Source organism: Bactrocera neohumeralis, unplaced genomic scaffold, assembly GCF_024586455.1.
Source record: "Bactrocera neohumeralis isolate Rockhampton unplaced genomic scaffold, APGP_CSIRO_Bneo_wtdbg2-racon-allhic-juicebox.fasta_v2 cluster10, whole genome shotgun sequence".
NCBI lineage: Eukaryota > Metazoa > Arthropoda > Insecta > Diptera > Tephritidae > Bactrocera > Bactrocera neohumeralis.
In genome coordinates this window covers 25,327,680-25,345,463 of record NW_026089623.1, presented here as the reverse complement: position 1 = coordinate 25,345,463, position 17,784 = coordinate 25,327,680, and the positions used below count along the sequence as shown (strand labels likewise).

The 17,784-nt window shown below is 35.7% G+C and overlaps 2 protein-coding genes and 1 long non-coding RNA gene across 4 annotated transcripts in view; 2 read left to right on the top strand and 1 right to left on the bottom strand.

Annotated features, from left to right (window-relative positions):
- The first annotated feature begins 2,760 nt into the window (after positions 1-2,760).
- On the top strand, positions 2,761-5,722 carry LOC126765334 (probable pseudouridine-5'-phosphatase). Of its 2 annotated transcripts, none has more exons than XM_050483058.1 (3): positions 2,761-3,080; positions 3,869-4,087; positions 5,228-5,722. In XM_050483058.1, exons 1-3 carry the CDS (start codon positions 3,020-3,022, stop codon positions 5,644-5,646), a joined length of 699 nt encoding a protein of 232 aa, XP_050339015.1. In that variant the 5' UTR covers positions 2,761-3,019; the 3' UTR covers positions 5,647-5,722. The 2 variants fall into 2 exon arrangements, with proteins under 2 accessions (XP_050339015.1, XP_050339016.1); XM_050483059.1 differs by lacking the exon at positions 3,869-4,087 and adding an exon at positions 3,611-3,829.
- The window catches only part of LOC126765392 (NADH dehydrogenase [ubiquinone] 1 alpha subcomplex subunit 2), a 38,208-nt gene continuing 26,144 nt past the window's right edge, over positions 5,721-17,784 (bottom strand). Inside the window, exons 2-3 of the mRNA XM_050483123.1 lie at positions 5,944-6,050; positions 5,721-5,890 (exon numbers count right to left, since the gene is read on the bottom strand). Coding sequence (XP_050339080.1) covers positions 5,805-5,890; positions 5,944-6,050 — 193 coding nt within the window. The 3' untranslated portion in view covers positions 5,721-5,804. The remainder of the gene's footprint in view (positions 5,891-5,943; positions 6,051-17,784) is intronic.
- Positions 15,768-17,784, top strand: part of LOC126765443 (uncharacterized) — a 195,839-nt gene continuing 193,822 nt past the window's right edge. Inside the window, exon 1 of the long non-coding RNA XR_007668398.1 lies at positions 15,768-16,063. This is a non-coding gene — a long non-coding RNA (uncharacterized LOC126765443). The remainder of the gene's footprint in view (positions 16,064-17,784) is intronic.

The following is a 17,784-nucleotide window of genomic DNA, read 5'->3' as shown; positions in this document are numbered from 1 at the left end:
TGCAACGGCAGAACAAAAAAACACACGCAGAAAAATATTTTCAATGGCTGTTAAATATGTTGCAACCATTTGCCATTTTTGCAAAAATTTCGCCGTTAAATTGTTGAGAAAGGTAAGTTTTAAATAGATTTTATAATTCCCATTTAAATAATAAAGATTTGTTACATTTTTATGTTAAGAATGAATTCAGAAGGTGCGCAAATTCACAATTGTCCTGCGCAATAGCCATTCTAAACAAATTGACCGCATCTGCTGTTCATATATCACTAGATTCTGCAATGGGTGCTCTCGTATATTTAAAGAGATTAAATTTATATTTTTAAGAACAAGCGGATATTTTGTCCCAGAGTATTTTATTGCTTAGCATTACCAAATGTAATGTATTTACATATTTTGGTTAGAATTGTCGAAAATATTATTTAAGCTTTGACTACCGAATGAAGTATTAAAAAATATTGGTTTACTAAATTTATAATTAGACCAGAAAAAGAACTTTACCTCATATATGGATTATTCAAAACATGTACTACTCTGATGAAATTGAAAGGTGAATTTTTATTTTATACTTCGCGTGTTTTTCGAATCGGTAATCGGTTTCTTTCTCTAAGTTGGTAGTACTGTTAGTGACATCTATGCAAAATTTCATGTCAAAATACTTATTCGTATTTGAGATACGCGTCGTTTTGTGAGGCTCTGAAAGTGAATTCTTCTATTTTTACTATGTCTGAATTTATTGAACAAAGAAGTGCGATAATGGTCTCTCAACGGAGTGGAGGTCTTCCTCCTCCTCTGCTTTCCTCGGCGGGTACTTCGTCGAAAACTTTCAGAGCTGGAGTGTTTTCGTTCATTCGGACGACATGACCTAGCCAGCGTAGCCGCTGTCTTTTAATTCGCTGAACTACATATGTCAATGTTGTCGTATATCTCATATAGCTCATCGTTCCATCGCATATGATATTCGCAGGGGCCAGCGCCAAGGAACATAAATCTTCCGCAAGACCTTTCTCTCGAAAACTCGTAACGTCGATTCATCACACGGTATCATCGTCTATGCCATAATGAGTGACTTATACAGTTTGGTTTTTGCTCGTTGAGAGAGAACCTTCCTTGTGTTTGCTGGCGTGCGTTTTTTGCCCCACAGAGGCGTGTGTGTCTCTTGGCTGCAACAAGATAGTGGTCCGAGTCGATGTTAGGATCTTGAAAAGTACGCACGTCTAGAACATTGGGGACGTTCCTTCCGTCTATTGCAACAGGAACGACCTGGTTTGTGACTTTTCATTCTTATGCTGAAATCTAGTACTACAAATAACCATAATTCGGCATCCGGCGAAGTCGATTAGCTTCAACCCATTTGGGGATATTTCATCGTGGAGACTAAATTTATCGACAGCAGTGCCAAAGATACCTTCTTTGTCCAGGATGGCGTTAAAGTCGCCAAGCACGATTTTCACTCTTATAGGTGTGCTCCAAGGGCTCATAGAAGGCATCAATGGTCACATCGTTCTTCTCTTCCGTCGGGCGTGGGAGCAAATCAGCGATATGTTAGAACTTCGCTTTGATGCGGATTGTGGCTAGACGTTTATCCACTGAAAGAATCGTTTCAGGCCACTCCCAAGTGAATAGCAATCAGAGAACTTTCCGCACTTGCGTGGACTTCTACACATGGGTCCATCCTCCAATTACCTGATTTGTCGTTTTTTAAAAAATAATTAATGATCACATCAATATATATTTGTGACTCGTATTTCTCGTATATTTCGTATTATTTCTCTCATATCTAAGATAAAATATGTGTGCTATGGTCCAAGAAACAGGGTTTTTGTTATTATATTTATTTAAAAAAAATACATACCGCTACTTCTGTTAATCTCTTTATACCATGTTCAGACCGACACTTAATCACACGATTTCGGCTTTTGAATGGATTATCCCACTAATCTTAAAAATTTATCAAGATTTCGCCATACAAAAATGACAGTTCCAAATCACTTCATTGAAATGATTTGAAACTGATCCACGCTAAATCTCTCTGTGCGACTGTGATTTTGCGCAATCTACTTGTCAGCACTGGAAATCTGTTACATTATCACAGCTGATTTAGACACTACAAAGGGAAAAAAATGTAAACAAACAAATTTTTTTTTAAGCAATGAATCTAATTTCATCTGAAAATCGACTTAACAAATGAAAAAATGCATCCATTATTGCTATTATATGGAAAATATTAAAAAAAGCCGTCTTTTTATTTCAAAATACTATATGACAATCTTTTCTTTTGATAAATATTAAGCGATGTGAATTCTTAATTGACAATAACAGCTGTGTTTTGATCTTTCTAACGGCAGTGAGAAGACTGTTGGGTTATGAAATGCTTAAATATAATCTAATCTTTTAAATTTTCGGTCTGAACATGGTATTACAGCTGATAAAGTCAAAACACTTTCCGACGATATTTTGTATGAAGTTTTTACACTTCAGCTGCCAAGTTTTCAATATGTTAGAAATTGTGTTCAATAATTGATACACTTTCTTTTATAGTGTAACTCTCCAATTCTACTAATCCAAAACTGTCAGGTGGCTAGTTGTTGTTTTTAAGGGTTGTCAAAATTTTATTACATAAATGGCGGTAAATCTTTCGTTAATTTGGGACACCCTTTATAAGATTGAACTCCAAATTATGCAGGTGTGATAGGTATGGAGGAAATTTACCAGAAAATGGTGAAGTCAGCACTGGTAAGCGAATTCGCAAAACAGCTGATTCCAGTGTTTTCTTTTCACGATGTACTCATCGAAATATCCAGCAAATAGAATCCAGCTGTCATCAAAAGATACGACCTTGATAATTAGTCTTTTTAATGCACCGAAATATTTGAATGAATACATTGGTATCAATAGTATTGCAATCGTTATATAATTTTATTTCAGTCGCAAAGGCAGTAAAGTTTTCAAATAAAATTGTTTCTAATATTTAACACACTTTAGCGCATAGATCTTGATAGATTATTAAAAACTGTGCAGTATGTGTATTAAATTTAAAAATGTTACGCATTGCTTATTTGATATGGATGGTTTATTACTAGGTGAGTATGTGTGTCTATACCTTTGAAGCAACTACATAATACATAAATTCGGAAATTCAAATAATTAATTTAACTATTTTTTATAGGAAGGAGATCAAAATTAACAGCGTAACTGAACTACTTTTTATTGTTTTATAACGACATCATTCCTTACATACTTACATTCATTTTATACATAAGTATATTAGTTATACAGATATTTTTATTCGAGAAATTATTAGGTTCAGATAATCAGATTTTACCAGCAAGAGCTTAAAAGTTGGTATGTATGCTGAAAAAGATCTTAGATTAACTACATACCATATATCCGAGCCATTATAAAGATTTTTCAAAAATTAAGACAGAATTTTTGAAAATAATACCTGTCAGGATATCAATCGAAGATATTGTCAGTAATATAACTGCTACCCTTGATCAACCTCCCTCATTCAATAATCCATAGTATATTTGCTATTTTAATCATGCTCCGAATATTTTAGGTTTTTATATTATACAGCCCCAAATTTATTTTTTGGTATATTAATCCTTAGATACGGAAAAATTGTATTCGCAAGCCACTCAGGAAATTCTGGATCTGTATGGTAAAACTTACACTTGGGACGTTAAAGTAAGTGTTATGGGGTTGCAGACCCAGCAAGTAGCTGAAGCTATAGTTGCTGCTTATAAATTACCTATAAGCTGGGAAGAATATGCACAAAGGCAACGCGAGCGAACAGAATTTTTAATGACAGAAGCTGAATTAATGCCAGGTAATATCCAAATCTAATCTACTTTTTTTTTTGTTGTAGATACTGAAGTGGTTTATGAAGAAATTGTAAGGCAAATAGCTGACTCTTTTAACAAGTCTTACCCTCGTGATGTGCGAGTAAAAATGCTTGGCTCAACCGAGCAAAAATCGGCTGCAATTGCTGTCATTGAACTAGAATTGCCCATAACTGTAGAGGAATACCTGAAAATATTTACAATTAAATGTAAAGAAATGTTGGGAAATTCTCCGTTAATGCCAGGTTAGATCATATACGACCTTTTCAAATAGGTAACTAGATCAGCCGTTAGATATTTTACTTTCATTGAATATTTGTATATATGAAGCGATGTTTTTTTTATGATGCAGTGTTTAGATAAGAAAAATATTTCAATCTCTCCTATTGATAAAAAAATATTTATATTTTTAAACTTTGCATCATTTGTTGACTCACTGACATTTCTTTTTCGAAATGTATACATACCATAAACAGACATACGTGTATATGTATAATATTTGGCTGACTTTTGTCCAAACAATGTAATATTGATCTATAGTATTCAATTCAGTATTTTTAATATAAAATCAAAAATATAAAAATCATCGTTTCACTAAAAATAATTATTTTTCTTTTATCCTTAAACCTTATTCAGTAATTTGTTTTATTATTTGCCGTTCTTTATTATTACCGGTTTTTTATCAATGATACACAGGAACATGCACAAAATAGCAGTTTAAAATTAATATTCACATAAATGTTAAACATTCTATTATTCCTTTGATGAATTCTTAACTTATCCAAAATATATGAAAATATCAAACAATGTTGAATGAAGTAAGCAAGTTTACCAAATAGGCAACACTGTGATAAAATGAAATACTTATAACTCCTGAGTAATAATGCTGCTAATTGTAGGTAAATGGAAAAATTAAAAAGTATACAAACAACAAAACGAATCTAATTTTAAACAAATATCTTGTAATCCAATTAAAATACACCCTGTGCTCATAAAAATATTTAGAATGTAAATACAATAATATTTTACAGTAAAATTTATTAACGTTTAGAAAGTTTATCCAAGTTTACATACATACGCGGATTATCCTGAATTAGTTCTAAGCACTTCCAAATAGTAAACAAACGTATTAGTACCACTATGTTTACAAAACAATAATTTTTAAGTTTTTCCATCTGAATATTTGCATGTAAAATAATTATTTTCATTACAATTATACATTTTGTTTTATATATTTTACTTTGAGAGATATCATTATGAAATTTATTATCAACGGTAATAATTATTTTCATATTTGAGGGAAATCGAAAACACAATGCTTACATACGTATGTACATATAAACTATCGATCGCTTTAATCATTGTGTTCTTATTATAATTTATAGGTGCTGAGCGATTGCTGAGGCATCTCCATGCTAATAAGATCCCCATAGCATTGGCTACTAGTTCTGGTGAGCATATGGTTGAAATAAAAGTTACTCATCATCGCGACGTGTTTGAACTTTTTCATCATCGTGTTTGCGGGTCAACTGACCCAGAAGTTAAAGCAGGCAAACCTTCACCTGACATATTTCTTATAGCTGCTTCTCGGTTCTTGGACAAACCTGACCCATCAAACTGTCTTGTGTTTGAAGATGCCCCAAATGGCGTACAGGCAGCCTTAAGCGCAGGGATGCAAGTTGTGATGGTACCAGATAAACTAGTAACGGAAGAGATGCGTAAGGGTGCAACTCAAGTGTTAAGGTCTTTAGAGGATTTTCGTCCCGAAGATTTTGGCTTGCCACCTTTTCCAACAATTGGCTAATTAATAAGTTTAATAAGTTATAGCCATAAAATTATATTTATATTTAATAGAAGAGCTTAATAAAATTCAAATCATATGGTTGATGTTTCTTTATTATATTTTATTATTTAGATAAACATATGTTAACAGTTTTGGCTTGTAGTCAAAAATATATAAATTTACGCTTTTGCTACAGCTTCAACTTGCTTTTGAATTTCTGGTGCCGATTGATTTGTCAAAGGAACGGAAGTTTCTTTACCTAGAACTATGAACAAATAATTATAATTATATATCGTTTCTACTCTCTAATGATCTTACCATATCGTGCCCATAGTCGCGGCTGAATCCCTGAACATTCTCGAATTAAAATGGGCAATTCTGGGTTGTTCTTCTTAAGATTTGGATAAAATTTCTCCACGTATTCCCTAAAAAATTATTGCTTTTTATTTATATATGTATATAGAAAAGTGTGCTCTATACTAAAATAAACAATGCAAATAATACTGTATATGTAGTTATGAAGAAATATTTACAGAATATTCGACCCTATTCCTATTGTCGTTTTTAAGTTGCTGTCGTTTTTCGTTCCGAAATTAAATATAATATATAGCAAAGTCAAAGAGAAGTTATCGAAATTTTAAATTAAAATTAAGAAAGTATAATAACTCCCAAAAGCGTCATGGTCAGGGGTGTTGTGGAATCCAAGACAGAATTGCTTAGCTGTCAGAATTGCAAACCAATTCTGATTTTCAATGGTGTCACCGAATCTGATTGGATTTTCTTTTCGAACATACGCAAAACCAATATACGAACCAGCTGTTTACTAATGTGACCAAGTTTGCAAATGAATACATTTGGAAGCAAGACTACTAGGAAGGTTTTAAGAGATAACATCTATCGAATGAATACAGACACATTTGGGTGTTAAATTACGTGTATTACGTTTTGTAAATCTAGTAGATGTTGTGGAATCTGATAGTTATCGGAATCAGAATTGAAACCGATCAAAAAAAGCAGTAGGTGTCATGAATTCAGACATTATTGGTTTGATATTCGAAACAGAATTTTTATCGGTTTTGGGTGTCACAGAAACCAATTTTATAGGTTTTGCTGTCAGAAACAAAGCTAGAAGATAGTCGCACACAGATTTTAAATGTAAGTTAAGAAATCGAGTTATTTTATTGTTACGAATTGATTTATCTTTATTTCTATAGGAGAAAACATAAGAATAAAGTACGAAATGTCTTAATTTCGAGTTTTGAAAAAAATGCGGATATTTGGGGGGGAGCTAGGGTTTATATTTAAACATCACCCGAAAATTTTTTGGATACGAATTCTTTGATATTCTGCCTTAGGGAAGCAATTGCCCGATGCATCTCGCGTGTGCATTTGTCGGACGGCGGAAAGTATGGAGGTCGCAATTTCTGTCGGAAACAAAAAATTTCAAGAGATTCATATTTTTTAATAACTTATGTTCAAGTTAAACCAGGAAAATTTAAAAAAATAAATTTCTAAATGTTTTAAAAAAGTGGTTTATGACCAAAAAAATTTTACTTTATGTTGCTTAAACATATGTATGTTCAAACTTAAATTTTCCTAATTTTTTTAGTTTAAATAGAAGATAATTTAATGCCAAAGATAACACAGGCCAACACTCAATTTGCTTCTTTGAATTTATCAACTGATTCTAGTTAATTTGGGTGCGCTGAATTCAAATCTGTAATCAGTTTGTCTCTATCAGCTCTAGTTTTCATGATATAGTTTTTTAATACCTTCCAATTATGACCGTCTGTCGGTTTTTTCAATTTTTTTTTTTAATCAAAATTTCTTATTTACAGCTATAGTAGTTGCCAAAAAAAATTTTTTTCGGAAAACAATTTTTTACGCAAAATTTTTTTTCCAAAATTTCTTTTTCATCAAAATTTTTTATTTGCTGTTACAGTTATTGCCAAAAAAAAAATGCCCAAATTTTTTAAGTATTTAAAAAAGTAAAACTTTTCCATAGGAATATAAAAATAAATAAAAAGAAGTAAAACTGTTTCATACAGATTTATTAAAATAAAAAAAATTCTCACAACGCATTAAAAATATAATATATACATACATATATGTATATAGTTCTAGTTACAGAATGTAAAGCTTCTTTTAAGATACAATCTGGAATGAACACCCGGATCAGAGGCTCTTTGCAAATTCCAATAGTAGTCTGCCATCATATGTATGTGTATCCCACCTTCCCTGGTACAGATTCTCCATACTTTTGATATCTTGGTGAAACCTCTCTCCTTGTTTTTCGCTTAAATTACTCAAATTTTCGGGAAATCGGTCCAAGTGACTGTGCAAATAATGAATTTTAATACTCATGTTGCAGCCAAGGTCTCTGAACTTATCCAGCACATTATCCACTAATTGAACATAATAGCTATTATTTCCCAAGAAATTTTTTATAACTTGAACGAATGATGCCCACGCATTTTGTTCAGTTTCGGTCATTGACCTATCAAAATCGTTGTCATTCATAAACTGCTTTATTTGGGGACCGTCAAAAACTCCTGCTCTAATCTTATCTCTACTTAGATTAGGCATTTTGCTGCAAATATATGCAAAACATTCCCCATCGCGATTCAGAGCCTTAATAAACTATAACATGAAAACTGCTTCATGTGTCCTAATTTGATGTGCAACGGTGGTAGGACGATCTTTTCACGTGGAACTAAAGCTTCATTTACAATATTTTTATCGCCAACAATATTTTTTTCTCTCGTAGGCCAATATTTTTGCCGCCAATGTTGTTGCTTGGATCTGCTATCCCAGAGACATAAAAAGCAAGGGTACTTAGTATAACCACTCTGTTGTCCAAGAAGAAAATTGACAATTTTAAGATCAACACAAATGATCCATTGGTGGTCTTGGTATTTTATCTTTTTCATCACTAATGCAATGTTGTTATATTCTTCTTTCATTGTTGTGGAGAGCGCAATTGGAATTGATGCATACACATTGACATTGTGCAATAAGATGTACTTCAAACTTCTCTTGGAACTGTCCACGAAGAGACGCCAATCGCTAGGTAGGTACTTGGATAGCCCCATTTCCTTCATAAGACCATTTATATTATTACAAAACACCAGATTGCCTTCCTTAGTAAAAAATGTTAAAAAAGCTTTATCCCTGGAGCAGTAATAAGTTATTTTTGTTCCACGTTCTAACAATTTCTTATCATTTAACCTCGAAGCTAACTAAGAAGCGTCTGAAGGCTTCTTTTGATAATGCCAAATCTCGAATTAAGTTATTCAACTCGCATTGATTAAAACGTTGAGGAATAGTTTCTGTGTCTTCGAAAACACTGTCGCAATCACTTAGATCATTAGCGGCATTATGTTCAAACTCCGATCTCGGCTCTGGAGAATCATTCAGTTTTGGAATGGGAACATCTTCGAAATGGGGAATTGGACGGCGTGCTGACGGTAAGTCGGGATACTGCCATTTATTTCGATTTTTCCTATTAATACCAGCAATACTCACTAAACAGAAGTAACAGTCCTCCAAATGATTTCTGGGCTCTCTCCAAACCATCGGCACACCAAACCGAAATAGGTCTTATGTTTTCTTTAAAGGTGTATTCTCCACACACCCAACCCACAATGTAACAAAACACCGTCTTCTATTGGAAGTCATTTCTATTTAGATCAACACTTTTTAATAAACTTTGCCAACTGCAATAAATCACTTCTTACAAGCAACTCACTTCTGATATGCAATTGGAGCGCAATATGAAAAAAATAACGTTCTCAATAATATTATACAAATAAAATTTCCGTTAATCAGCTAGCAACTACACAAAAAATAATATTTTCGGAAACTGTTTGTACCGAATTTTATATACATACATACCATCCAGTAAATGAGTTACTAAGTTAAATTAACCGAATTCATCAAAAAAGCATATCTTAATACCTATAAGTTGACTGGAAGGTAAAATATACTTATGAAACGAAAAAAATATTTGAATTAAAAAAAAATTTTAAGGTAAAGTCCTTTTAAGTCCTTTTTAAGGTAAACATTTTTTTTGCGAAATTTTTTTTTCAGGTCATAAGTTAAGTGGAGGGTATAAAAAAGCTATATCATGAAAACTAGAGCTGATAGAACCAAACTGATTACAGATTTGAATTCCGCGCTAACTAACTAGAATCAGTTGATAAATTCAAAGAAGCAAAATTTTTTTTTAATTTTGTCGGGCTGTGTAATAAACTTTGCCCCAACTCCATACGTTAAGTTTTTTTTTTTAATCTTGCCCGCCAATTAAGAAAAGTCGTAAAAATTAAAAACCGAGTCAAAGTTTTCTCTTTCTGCCCAAGCGTTCATATATCGCTCGCTTCTAGCTTCGACAATATTTCGAATTCCCATCTATAAATGTTATCTCTTAAGATCTTTCTTTAATTCGGAACTCATTAAACACTTTAATAGGATTGCCTCCAAATGTATTCATTTGCAAGTTTTGTCACATTAGTAAACAGCTGGTTCGAATATTGGTTTTGCGTATGTTCGAAAAGACGAAAACCCAATCAGATTCTGTGACACCATTGCTAATCAGATTTGGTTTGCAAATCTGACACCTAAGCAATTCTGTCTTGGATTCCACAACACCCCTGAATAAAACACTAATAACTTCTACTCTTGTTTCGGATTTGTTGCGTAACAGTTTTTTCTTTATTTTAAATTTTAAGTCTTATGTACTTATGTACATAAATTTTAAACACATACTATACATAAAATTTCTTCTTCTTCTTTACTGGCGTAGACACCGCTTACGCGATTATAGCCGAGTTAACAACAGCGCGCAAGTCGTTTCTTCTTTTCGCTACGCGGCGGCAATTGGATGTTCAAGCAAAGCCAGGTCCTTCTCCACTTGGTCCTTCAAACGGAGTGGAGGTCTTTCGGACAACATGACCTAGCCAGCGAAGCCGCTATGTTTTAACGTCGACTCATCAGTTGTTGTCATCGTCCAAGCCTCTGCACCATATAGCAGGACGGGAATTATGAGCGACTTAAAGAGTTTGGTTTTTGTTCGTCGAGAGAGGACTTTGCTTCTCAATTGCCTACTCAGTCCGAAGTAGCATCTGTTGGTAAGTTATCCTGCGTTGGATTTCTAGGCTGACATTGTTGGTGGTGTTTACGCTGGTTCCAAGATAGACGAAATTATCTACAACTTCAAAGTTATGACTGTCAACAGTGACGTGAGTGCCAAGTCGCGAGCGCGACGACTGTTTGTTTGATGACAGGAGATATTTCGTCTTGCACTCGTTCACTGCCAGACCCATTTCTTTTGCTTCCTTGTCCAGCCTGGAGAAAGCAGAACTAACGGCGCGGGTGTTGAGGCCGATGATATCAATATCATCGACATACGCCAGCAGCTGTACACTCTTATAGAAGATGGTACCTTCTCTATTTAGTTCTGCGGCTCGAACTATTTTCTCCAAAAGCAGGTTTAAAAAGTCGCACGATAGGGAGTTGCCTTGTCTGAAACCTCTTTTGGTATCGAACGGCTCGGAGAGGTCCTTCCCGATCCTGACGGAGCTTTTCGTGTTGTCCAACGTCAGTTTACACAGCCGTATTAGTTTTGCGGGGATACCAAATTCAGACATCGCGGCATAAAGGCAGCTCCTTTTCGTGCTGTCGAAAGCAGCTTTGAAATCGACGAAGAGGTGGTGTGTGTCGATTCTTCTTTCACGGGTTTTTTCCAAGATTTGGCGCATGGTGAATATCTGGTCGGTTGTTGATTTTCCAGGTCTAAAGCCACACTGATAAGGTCCAATCAGCTTGTTGACGGTGGGCTTTAATCTTTCACACAATACGCTCGATAGAACCTTATATGCGATGTTGAGGAGGCTAATCCCACGGTAGTTGGCGCAGATTGTGGGGTCTCCTTTTTTATGGATTGGGCATAGCACACTTAAATTCCAATCGTTGGGCATGCTTTCGTCCGACCATATTTTACAAAGAAGTTGATGCATGCTCCTTATCAGTTCTTCGCCGCCGTGTTTGAATAGCTCGGCCGGCAATCCGTCGGCCACTGCCGCTTTGTTGTTCTTCAGGTGAGCAATTGCTATTCGAACTTTTTCATGGTCGGGTAATGGAACGTCTGCTCCATCGTCATCGATTGGGGAATCGGGTTCGCCTTCTCCTGGTGTTGTGCATTCACTGCCATTCAGCAGGCTGGAGAAGTGTTCCCTCCATAATCTAAGTATCCTCTGGGCATCGGTCACTAGATCACCTTTGGGGGTTCTACAAGAGTATGCTCCGGTCTTGAAATCTTCTGTAAGCCGCCGCATTTTTTCGTAGAATTTTCGAGCATTACTCCTGTCGGCCAGCTTATCAAGCTCTTCGTACTCACGCATTTCGGCCTCTTTCTTCTTCTGTGTGCAAATGCGTCTCGCTTCCCTGTTCAACTCTCGGTATCTATCCCATCCCGCAAGCGTTGTGGTCGATCGTTACGTTGCGAGGTAGGCAGTCTGTTTTCTCTCCGCTGCGACACGGCACTCCTCGTCGTACCAGCTGTTCTTTTGCACTTTCCGAAACCCAATGGTTTCGGTTGCAGCTGTACGTAAGGAGTTTGAAATGCCGTCCCACAGTTCCCTTATACCGAGTTGTTGACGAGTGCTCTCAGAGAGCAGCGGTGCAAGCCGAGTAGAAAATCGTTCGTCTGTCTGTTGAGATTGCAGCTTCTCGAAGTCGAACCTTCCTTGTGTTTGGTGGCGTGCGTTTTTTGCTGCACAGAGGCGGGTGCGAATCTTGGCTGCAACAAGATAGTGGTCCGAGTCGATGTTAGGACCTCGGAGCGTACGCACGTCTAGAACACTGGAGACGTGTCTTCCGTCTATCACAACATGGTCTGATCTGGTTGGTGGCTTTTCGATACGGAGACAGCCAGGTAGCTTGATGTATTTTCTTGTGCTGGAATCTAGTACCACAGATAACCATATTTCGGGCCCCGGCGAAGTCGATCAGCCTCAACCCATTTGGCGATGTTTCGTCGTGGAGGCTGAATTTACCGACCGTAGTGCCAAAGATACTTTATTTGCCCACCCTGGCGTTAAAGTCGTAGAAGGCATCTTTGGTCATCGTCCTTCTCTTCCGTCGGTGCGTGGGCGCAAATCAGCGATATGTTGAAGAACCTCGCTTTGATGCGGATTGTGGCTAGACGTTCATTCACCGCAGTGGATTATAGTATTCTTCGACGGAGTCTCTCTCCCACCGCGAAGCCCACATTAAACTTGCGCTCCCTTATATGGCCACTGTAGTAAATGCCACAAGGACCTACTTGTCTCAGTCCTTGTCCCGTCTATCGCATTTCTTGGACGGCGGTGATTTCAGCCTTTATTTTCGTGAGGACATCAACCAGCTGGGCAGCGGCACCTTCCCAATTAAGGGACCGGACATTCCAGGTGCATGCCCTCAATTCGTAGTCCTTATTTCGTTTGCCGGTTTCGTTTGGGGTCTCTCATCCGAGGCTGGTTATACCTATTCACTGGGGGTGTTTTTTTACGTGGCGGGTCCCAAACCCAGCGCACAACCCTATGCTTCTCACTTTAGCTCGCCTTTAAACGGATGTTATTAGGCTACCCAGAGGATACTTGGTCAAAGACCGGAAGTCGTGAGCTGCTTGAGCCATATGTAAAAGAATTGTTTCTGGCCACTCCCAAGTGAATGCCGATCAGAGAACTTTCCTCACTTGCGTGAACTTCTACACATGACTCCATCCTAGATAAAATTTTAATTTACAAATTTTATTTACTTTATACCAACCGTTTGCGTCGCGACAAGGAGGAGCAAGTTATTATTATTTTTATTTTACTAATATATTGCAACTAGTTCAGGTAAAATAAAGGACTAACAAACAACTTGAATATTTTTTAAACGTATAATTATTACAAAATTATAAAACTACAATGAAAGTATTGGCTAATTTGAAGGATCGCTAGGCATGAGCCGTTTGAGTCGTCTTGGTGGTCCATCTCTAGAACTTAACATGGCTACTTCTTCGTTACAATGCTGTAGCAATCTTGTACTATGTGCTGCTGCAATTTTTAATATTTCTGCGATAACCGAGTTTACGCCTAGATCGTGCTCTATATATCAACACATCTACAATACCAAGGCGCTTTGACAATTAGTCTTAGTACTTTGTTTTGAAATTGTTGGGTGACTTTCTTATTACTTGCGTTAGTACATCCATAGAGTGTTTGTTTGTAGATAAGTAACCAATTTTCGATGGATAACACTGATTTGTTACCAATTAATATTTTTGAGTCGCATATCTAGCTCTCCGTTTGTTTTTTTACATTAACTTTCCACCGTAACTTAAAATCTAGCGTCATTCCTAAGTATTCAGCCTAGTTAAGGGCACACCTAGTGTTAAATTAAAAAAAAATCGATTTTTTTTTCGTATTTCGATAGGTTATACCTTTAAAAATAACATACTATAATTTCAATCGATATCTGAAACAGTTTTTGAGTTACAGCGATTTAAAAGAGTAGCCGCTCGGTAGTTATGTAGATAACAATCACTTTATCTTTAAACGCGTTTTTCTAGAAACAGCATTTTTCGAATTTGCTGGAGTGATTACTCGGAGACAAATGATCCGATCGCTATCAAATTTTTTTTGCATCTTCTCTATATAGTTTTCCATACGACCCAGTTTTTTGATCTAACCAAAAATAGAATTTTGGCAGGCCAAAAACGACCATAATTTTGGGTGAAATTTAACTTTTTTTTTTCAAAATGCCGCCATTTTGTCAATTTTTGATTTTTTTTTTACTAGCCAAGGGTCATCGTACAGACAATATGTTTTAGTTTAACGAGATTTTTTTTTTTTCGTTTTATCAACATAGAAAGCCGCAATCATGGCAGCAGTGGATGACCTTTTTTTTTGGCGCCGCCGGAGATCGCTTGTCATTTCAAAAATATTTAATATTTTCTTTCAAACATTTTTTATTTTACTCTTAAAACATGTATAAATATACCCTTAAAATTTTAAAACGATTGTTTGACAAGTTTTTTTTTTGATCCCAAAAAATGCCTTTTTTTACGCTGTCACACTAGGTGTGCCCCTTAAAGTACAGTACATGAAAACAATGTTTACAGACTTAGCAGCTTCATTCAGTTTTATCTGCCATTCCTCTGGAAATTGTAAACTTTATTTACGGCAAATTAGTAGTTGACTCGTGTTCACTACTACCAACAGCAAGCAACGCGGTATCATCTGCAAATGTGGCTGTTGTACTATAATTGCAGTCTACTGGCGGGTCATGTGTGAATATAATATAAAGAAGAGGGCCCAACACGCTACCTTGTGGAATTCCTGCTTTTATTTCCCTAAGAATAAGAACTTGTTTTTATCGAACTATTTTGCAACATCCAAACACATGGCAGAGCAGATTTTTTTTCTTCAAAGTATTTTTCAATAATGTGTGTAATTCTGTAGATTTGATCAATCGTTGAATGGTTAGCTTGAAATCCAAACTGATGTGCGGCAATTACGACTTTTTGTTATATGATTTTTTGAGACGTTTTATAAGAATTTTCTCAAAAAACTTCGATATTATCGGTAGAAGTGATATGGGCCTGTAAGAAGATAGATCATATCCAGGCTTTCCTGGCTTTTGAATCATAATAACATCAACAATTTTTCAATATGTTGGCACGTATTTAAAATGAAGAATATCGAAATTCAGTGGTTTTATCCTCTTATTTAAAACTTTGGCATACGCGGAATTTTTCTCCATTTTAGACGATAAAATTTCTAACTGATTCATGTCATTTTTATATTCACTTCAAATAAACGCGCGTAAAAACGAGCCCAATTACTGCAACGACTACACTCTTTTTAAAATGGGGTACTTATTTTCTTATTTCGTTTTAGAGGGACAACGGGCCGATTAAAAAAACAATAGAGCTAAATCAGGGTTGCAAGTTTCTTTTATCGGGTGATTTTTTAAGAGCTTGATAACTTTTTTAAAAAAAAAAACGCATAAAATTTGCAAAATCTCATCGGTTCTTTATTTGAAACGTTAGATTGGTTCATGACATTTACTTTTTGAAGATAATTTCATTTAAATGTTGACCGCGGCTGCGTCTTAGGTGGTCCATTCGGAAAGTCCAATTTTGGGCAACTTTTTCGAGCATTTCGGCCGGAATAGCCCGAATTTCTTCGGAAATGTTGTCTTCCAAAGCTGGAATAGTTGCTGGCTTATTTCTGTAGACTTTAGACTTGACGTAGCCCCACAAAAAATAGTCTAAAGGCGTTAAATCGCATGATCTTGGTGGCCAACTTACGGGTCCATTTCTTGAGATGAATTGTTCTCCGAAGTTTTCCCTCAAAATGGCCATAGAATCGCGAGCTGTGTGGCATGTAGCGCCATCTTGTTGAAACCACATGTCAACCAAGTTCAGTTCTTCCATTTTTGGCAACAAAAAGTTTGTTAGCATCGAACGATAGCGATCGCCATTCACCGTAACGTTGCGTCCAACAGCATCTTTGAAAAAATACGGTCCAATGATTCCACCAGCGTACAAACCACACCAAACAGTGCATTTTTCGGGATGCATGGGCAGTTGGCCACCAAGATCATGCGATTTAACGCCTTTAGACTATTTTTTGTGGGGCTACGTCAAGTCTAAAGTCTACAGAAATAAGCCAGCAACTATTCCAGCTTTGGAAGACAACATTTCCGAAGAAATTCGGGCTATTCCGGCCGAAATGCTCGAAAAAGTTGCCCAAAATTGGACTTTCCGAATGGACCACCTAAGACGCAGCCGCGGTCAACATTTAAATGAAATTATCTTCAAAAAGTAAATCTCATGAACCAATCTAACGTTTCAAATAAAGAACCGATGAGATTTTGCAAATTTTATGCGTTTTTTTTTTAAAAAAAGTTATCAAGCTCTTAAAAAATCACCCGATATAAACAATTTTCGATTAAAATTTGTATTTTCATTTCTAAATTCGATTTTGGGATTAAAATAAAATTTAATGAACAAATACGTGCAAAATTGGAATTAAAATTTTCCCAAAATCAGAAATAAAAATGGATAAAATATACATATGTAAATCGTTTGAATATGTGAGTTTAACGACCACTGCCGTTGACATTTGTAATGTCATCATACTCAGAACGTTTTGACACACGACAGTAATTTAAAATATGCACCTCGGCCCAAAAATTTAATTAGTCCGTTAACATTTTCGAGCGATTATTTTTAAAACTTTAAACGTGGATTAATTTAGCAGCATTGCATTGATGAACTTAAGTAAGTTTTTGACGCTAAAATTCCTCCAGGGGTCAATGTTTATTGATGATATGATGAATTTAATCGAGGTTGTAGATCACTCTAAGCCGGATTCCCTGAAGCTCGTCCAATTTGTTATTTCGGCAATTGTTGATGCTGTGCGCAAACTTAGATTGTCAGATCGTCATGTGATCTATCATGAGATAGAGGCATTAAACATTTGAATTGCATGGATATTTGACTGTAAACATTTCTTTTCACGTTGGATAGCTTAAAAAGGCTCGTGTCAATTGGTTGATGATGAAACGTGGATTTATGCATAGAAGCCGGAAAGTAAAGTTCAGTCGACTGCATAGGTGTTTCAAGATGAGCCGAACCCAACAAAAGTTGTTCGCGCACGAGCAAATTCCACGAAAACTATTGTCGAACTTAAAATTTTTTCTACACTTGCAACCAGTTGCTACAGAGTATTATAGTTTTGTTCAATAACTGTTGCCCCTATCACCTAAAACTAAGCGAGATAGATATAGGGTTATATATATATAAATGATCCAGGTGATGGGGAAAAGTTGAAATCCAATGAAACTTGGTATGTGCCATAACTAAGAACTAAATCTTTACTAATATTATAAAGAGGAAAGATTTGTACCTATTTTTGTATGTTTGTAATGAATAGGCTCAAAAAGTACTGGGCCGATTAAAAAAAATCTTTCACCAATAGAATGCTACTTTCTTCCAATTTGACATAGGCTACATTTCATTTTGAAAAAAATTAGGAATCCTGGGTAAAATTTGAACAATGTAACCGAAGGTGTAGAAAAATTAGTCTTATACATATGTCTTTCGTCGAATGCGCTGCCGAAACTATT

What these genes read in the sequence shown, in the direction of transcription:
- LOC126765334 (XM_050483058.1), top strand. Translation starts at nt 3,020, where the DNA reads ATGTGTATTAAATTTAAAAATGTTACGCATTGCTTATTTGATATGGAT. An exon ending in TATGGATGGTTTATTACTAG is followed by an intron (nt 3,081 to 3,868) that starts GTGAGTATGTGT and finishes TTTTTGTTGTAG; the next exon opens with ATACTGAAGTGGTTTATGAA. An exon ending in AAATTCTCCGTTAATGCCAG is followed by an intron (nt 4,088 to 5,227) that starts GTTAGATCATAT and finishes TATAATTTATAG; the next exon opens with GTGCTGAGCGATTGCTGAGG.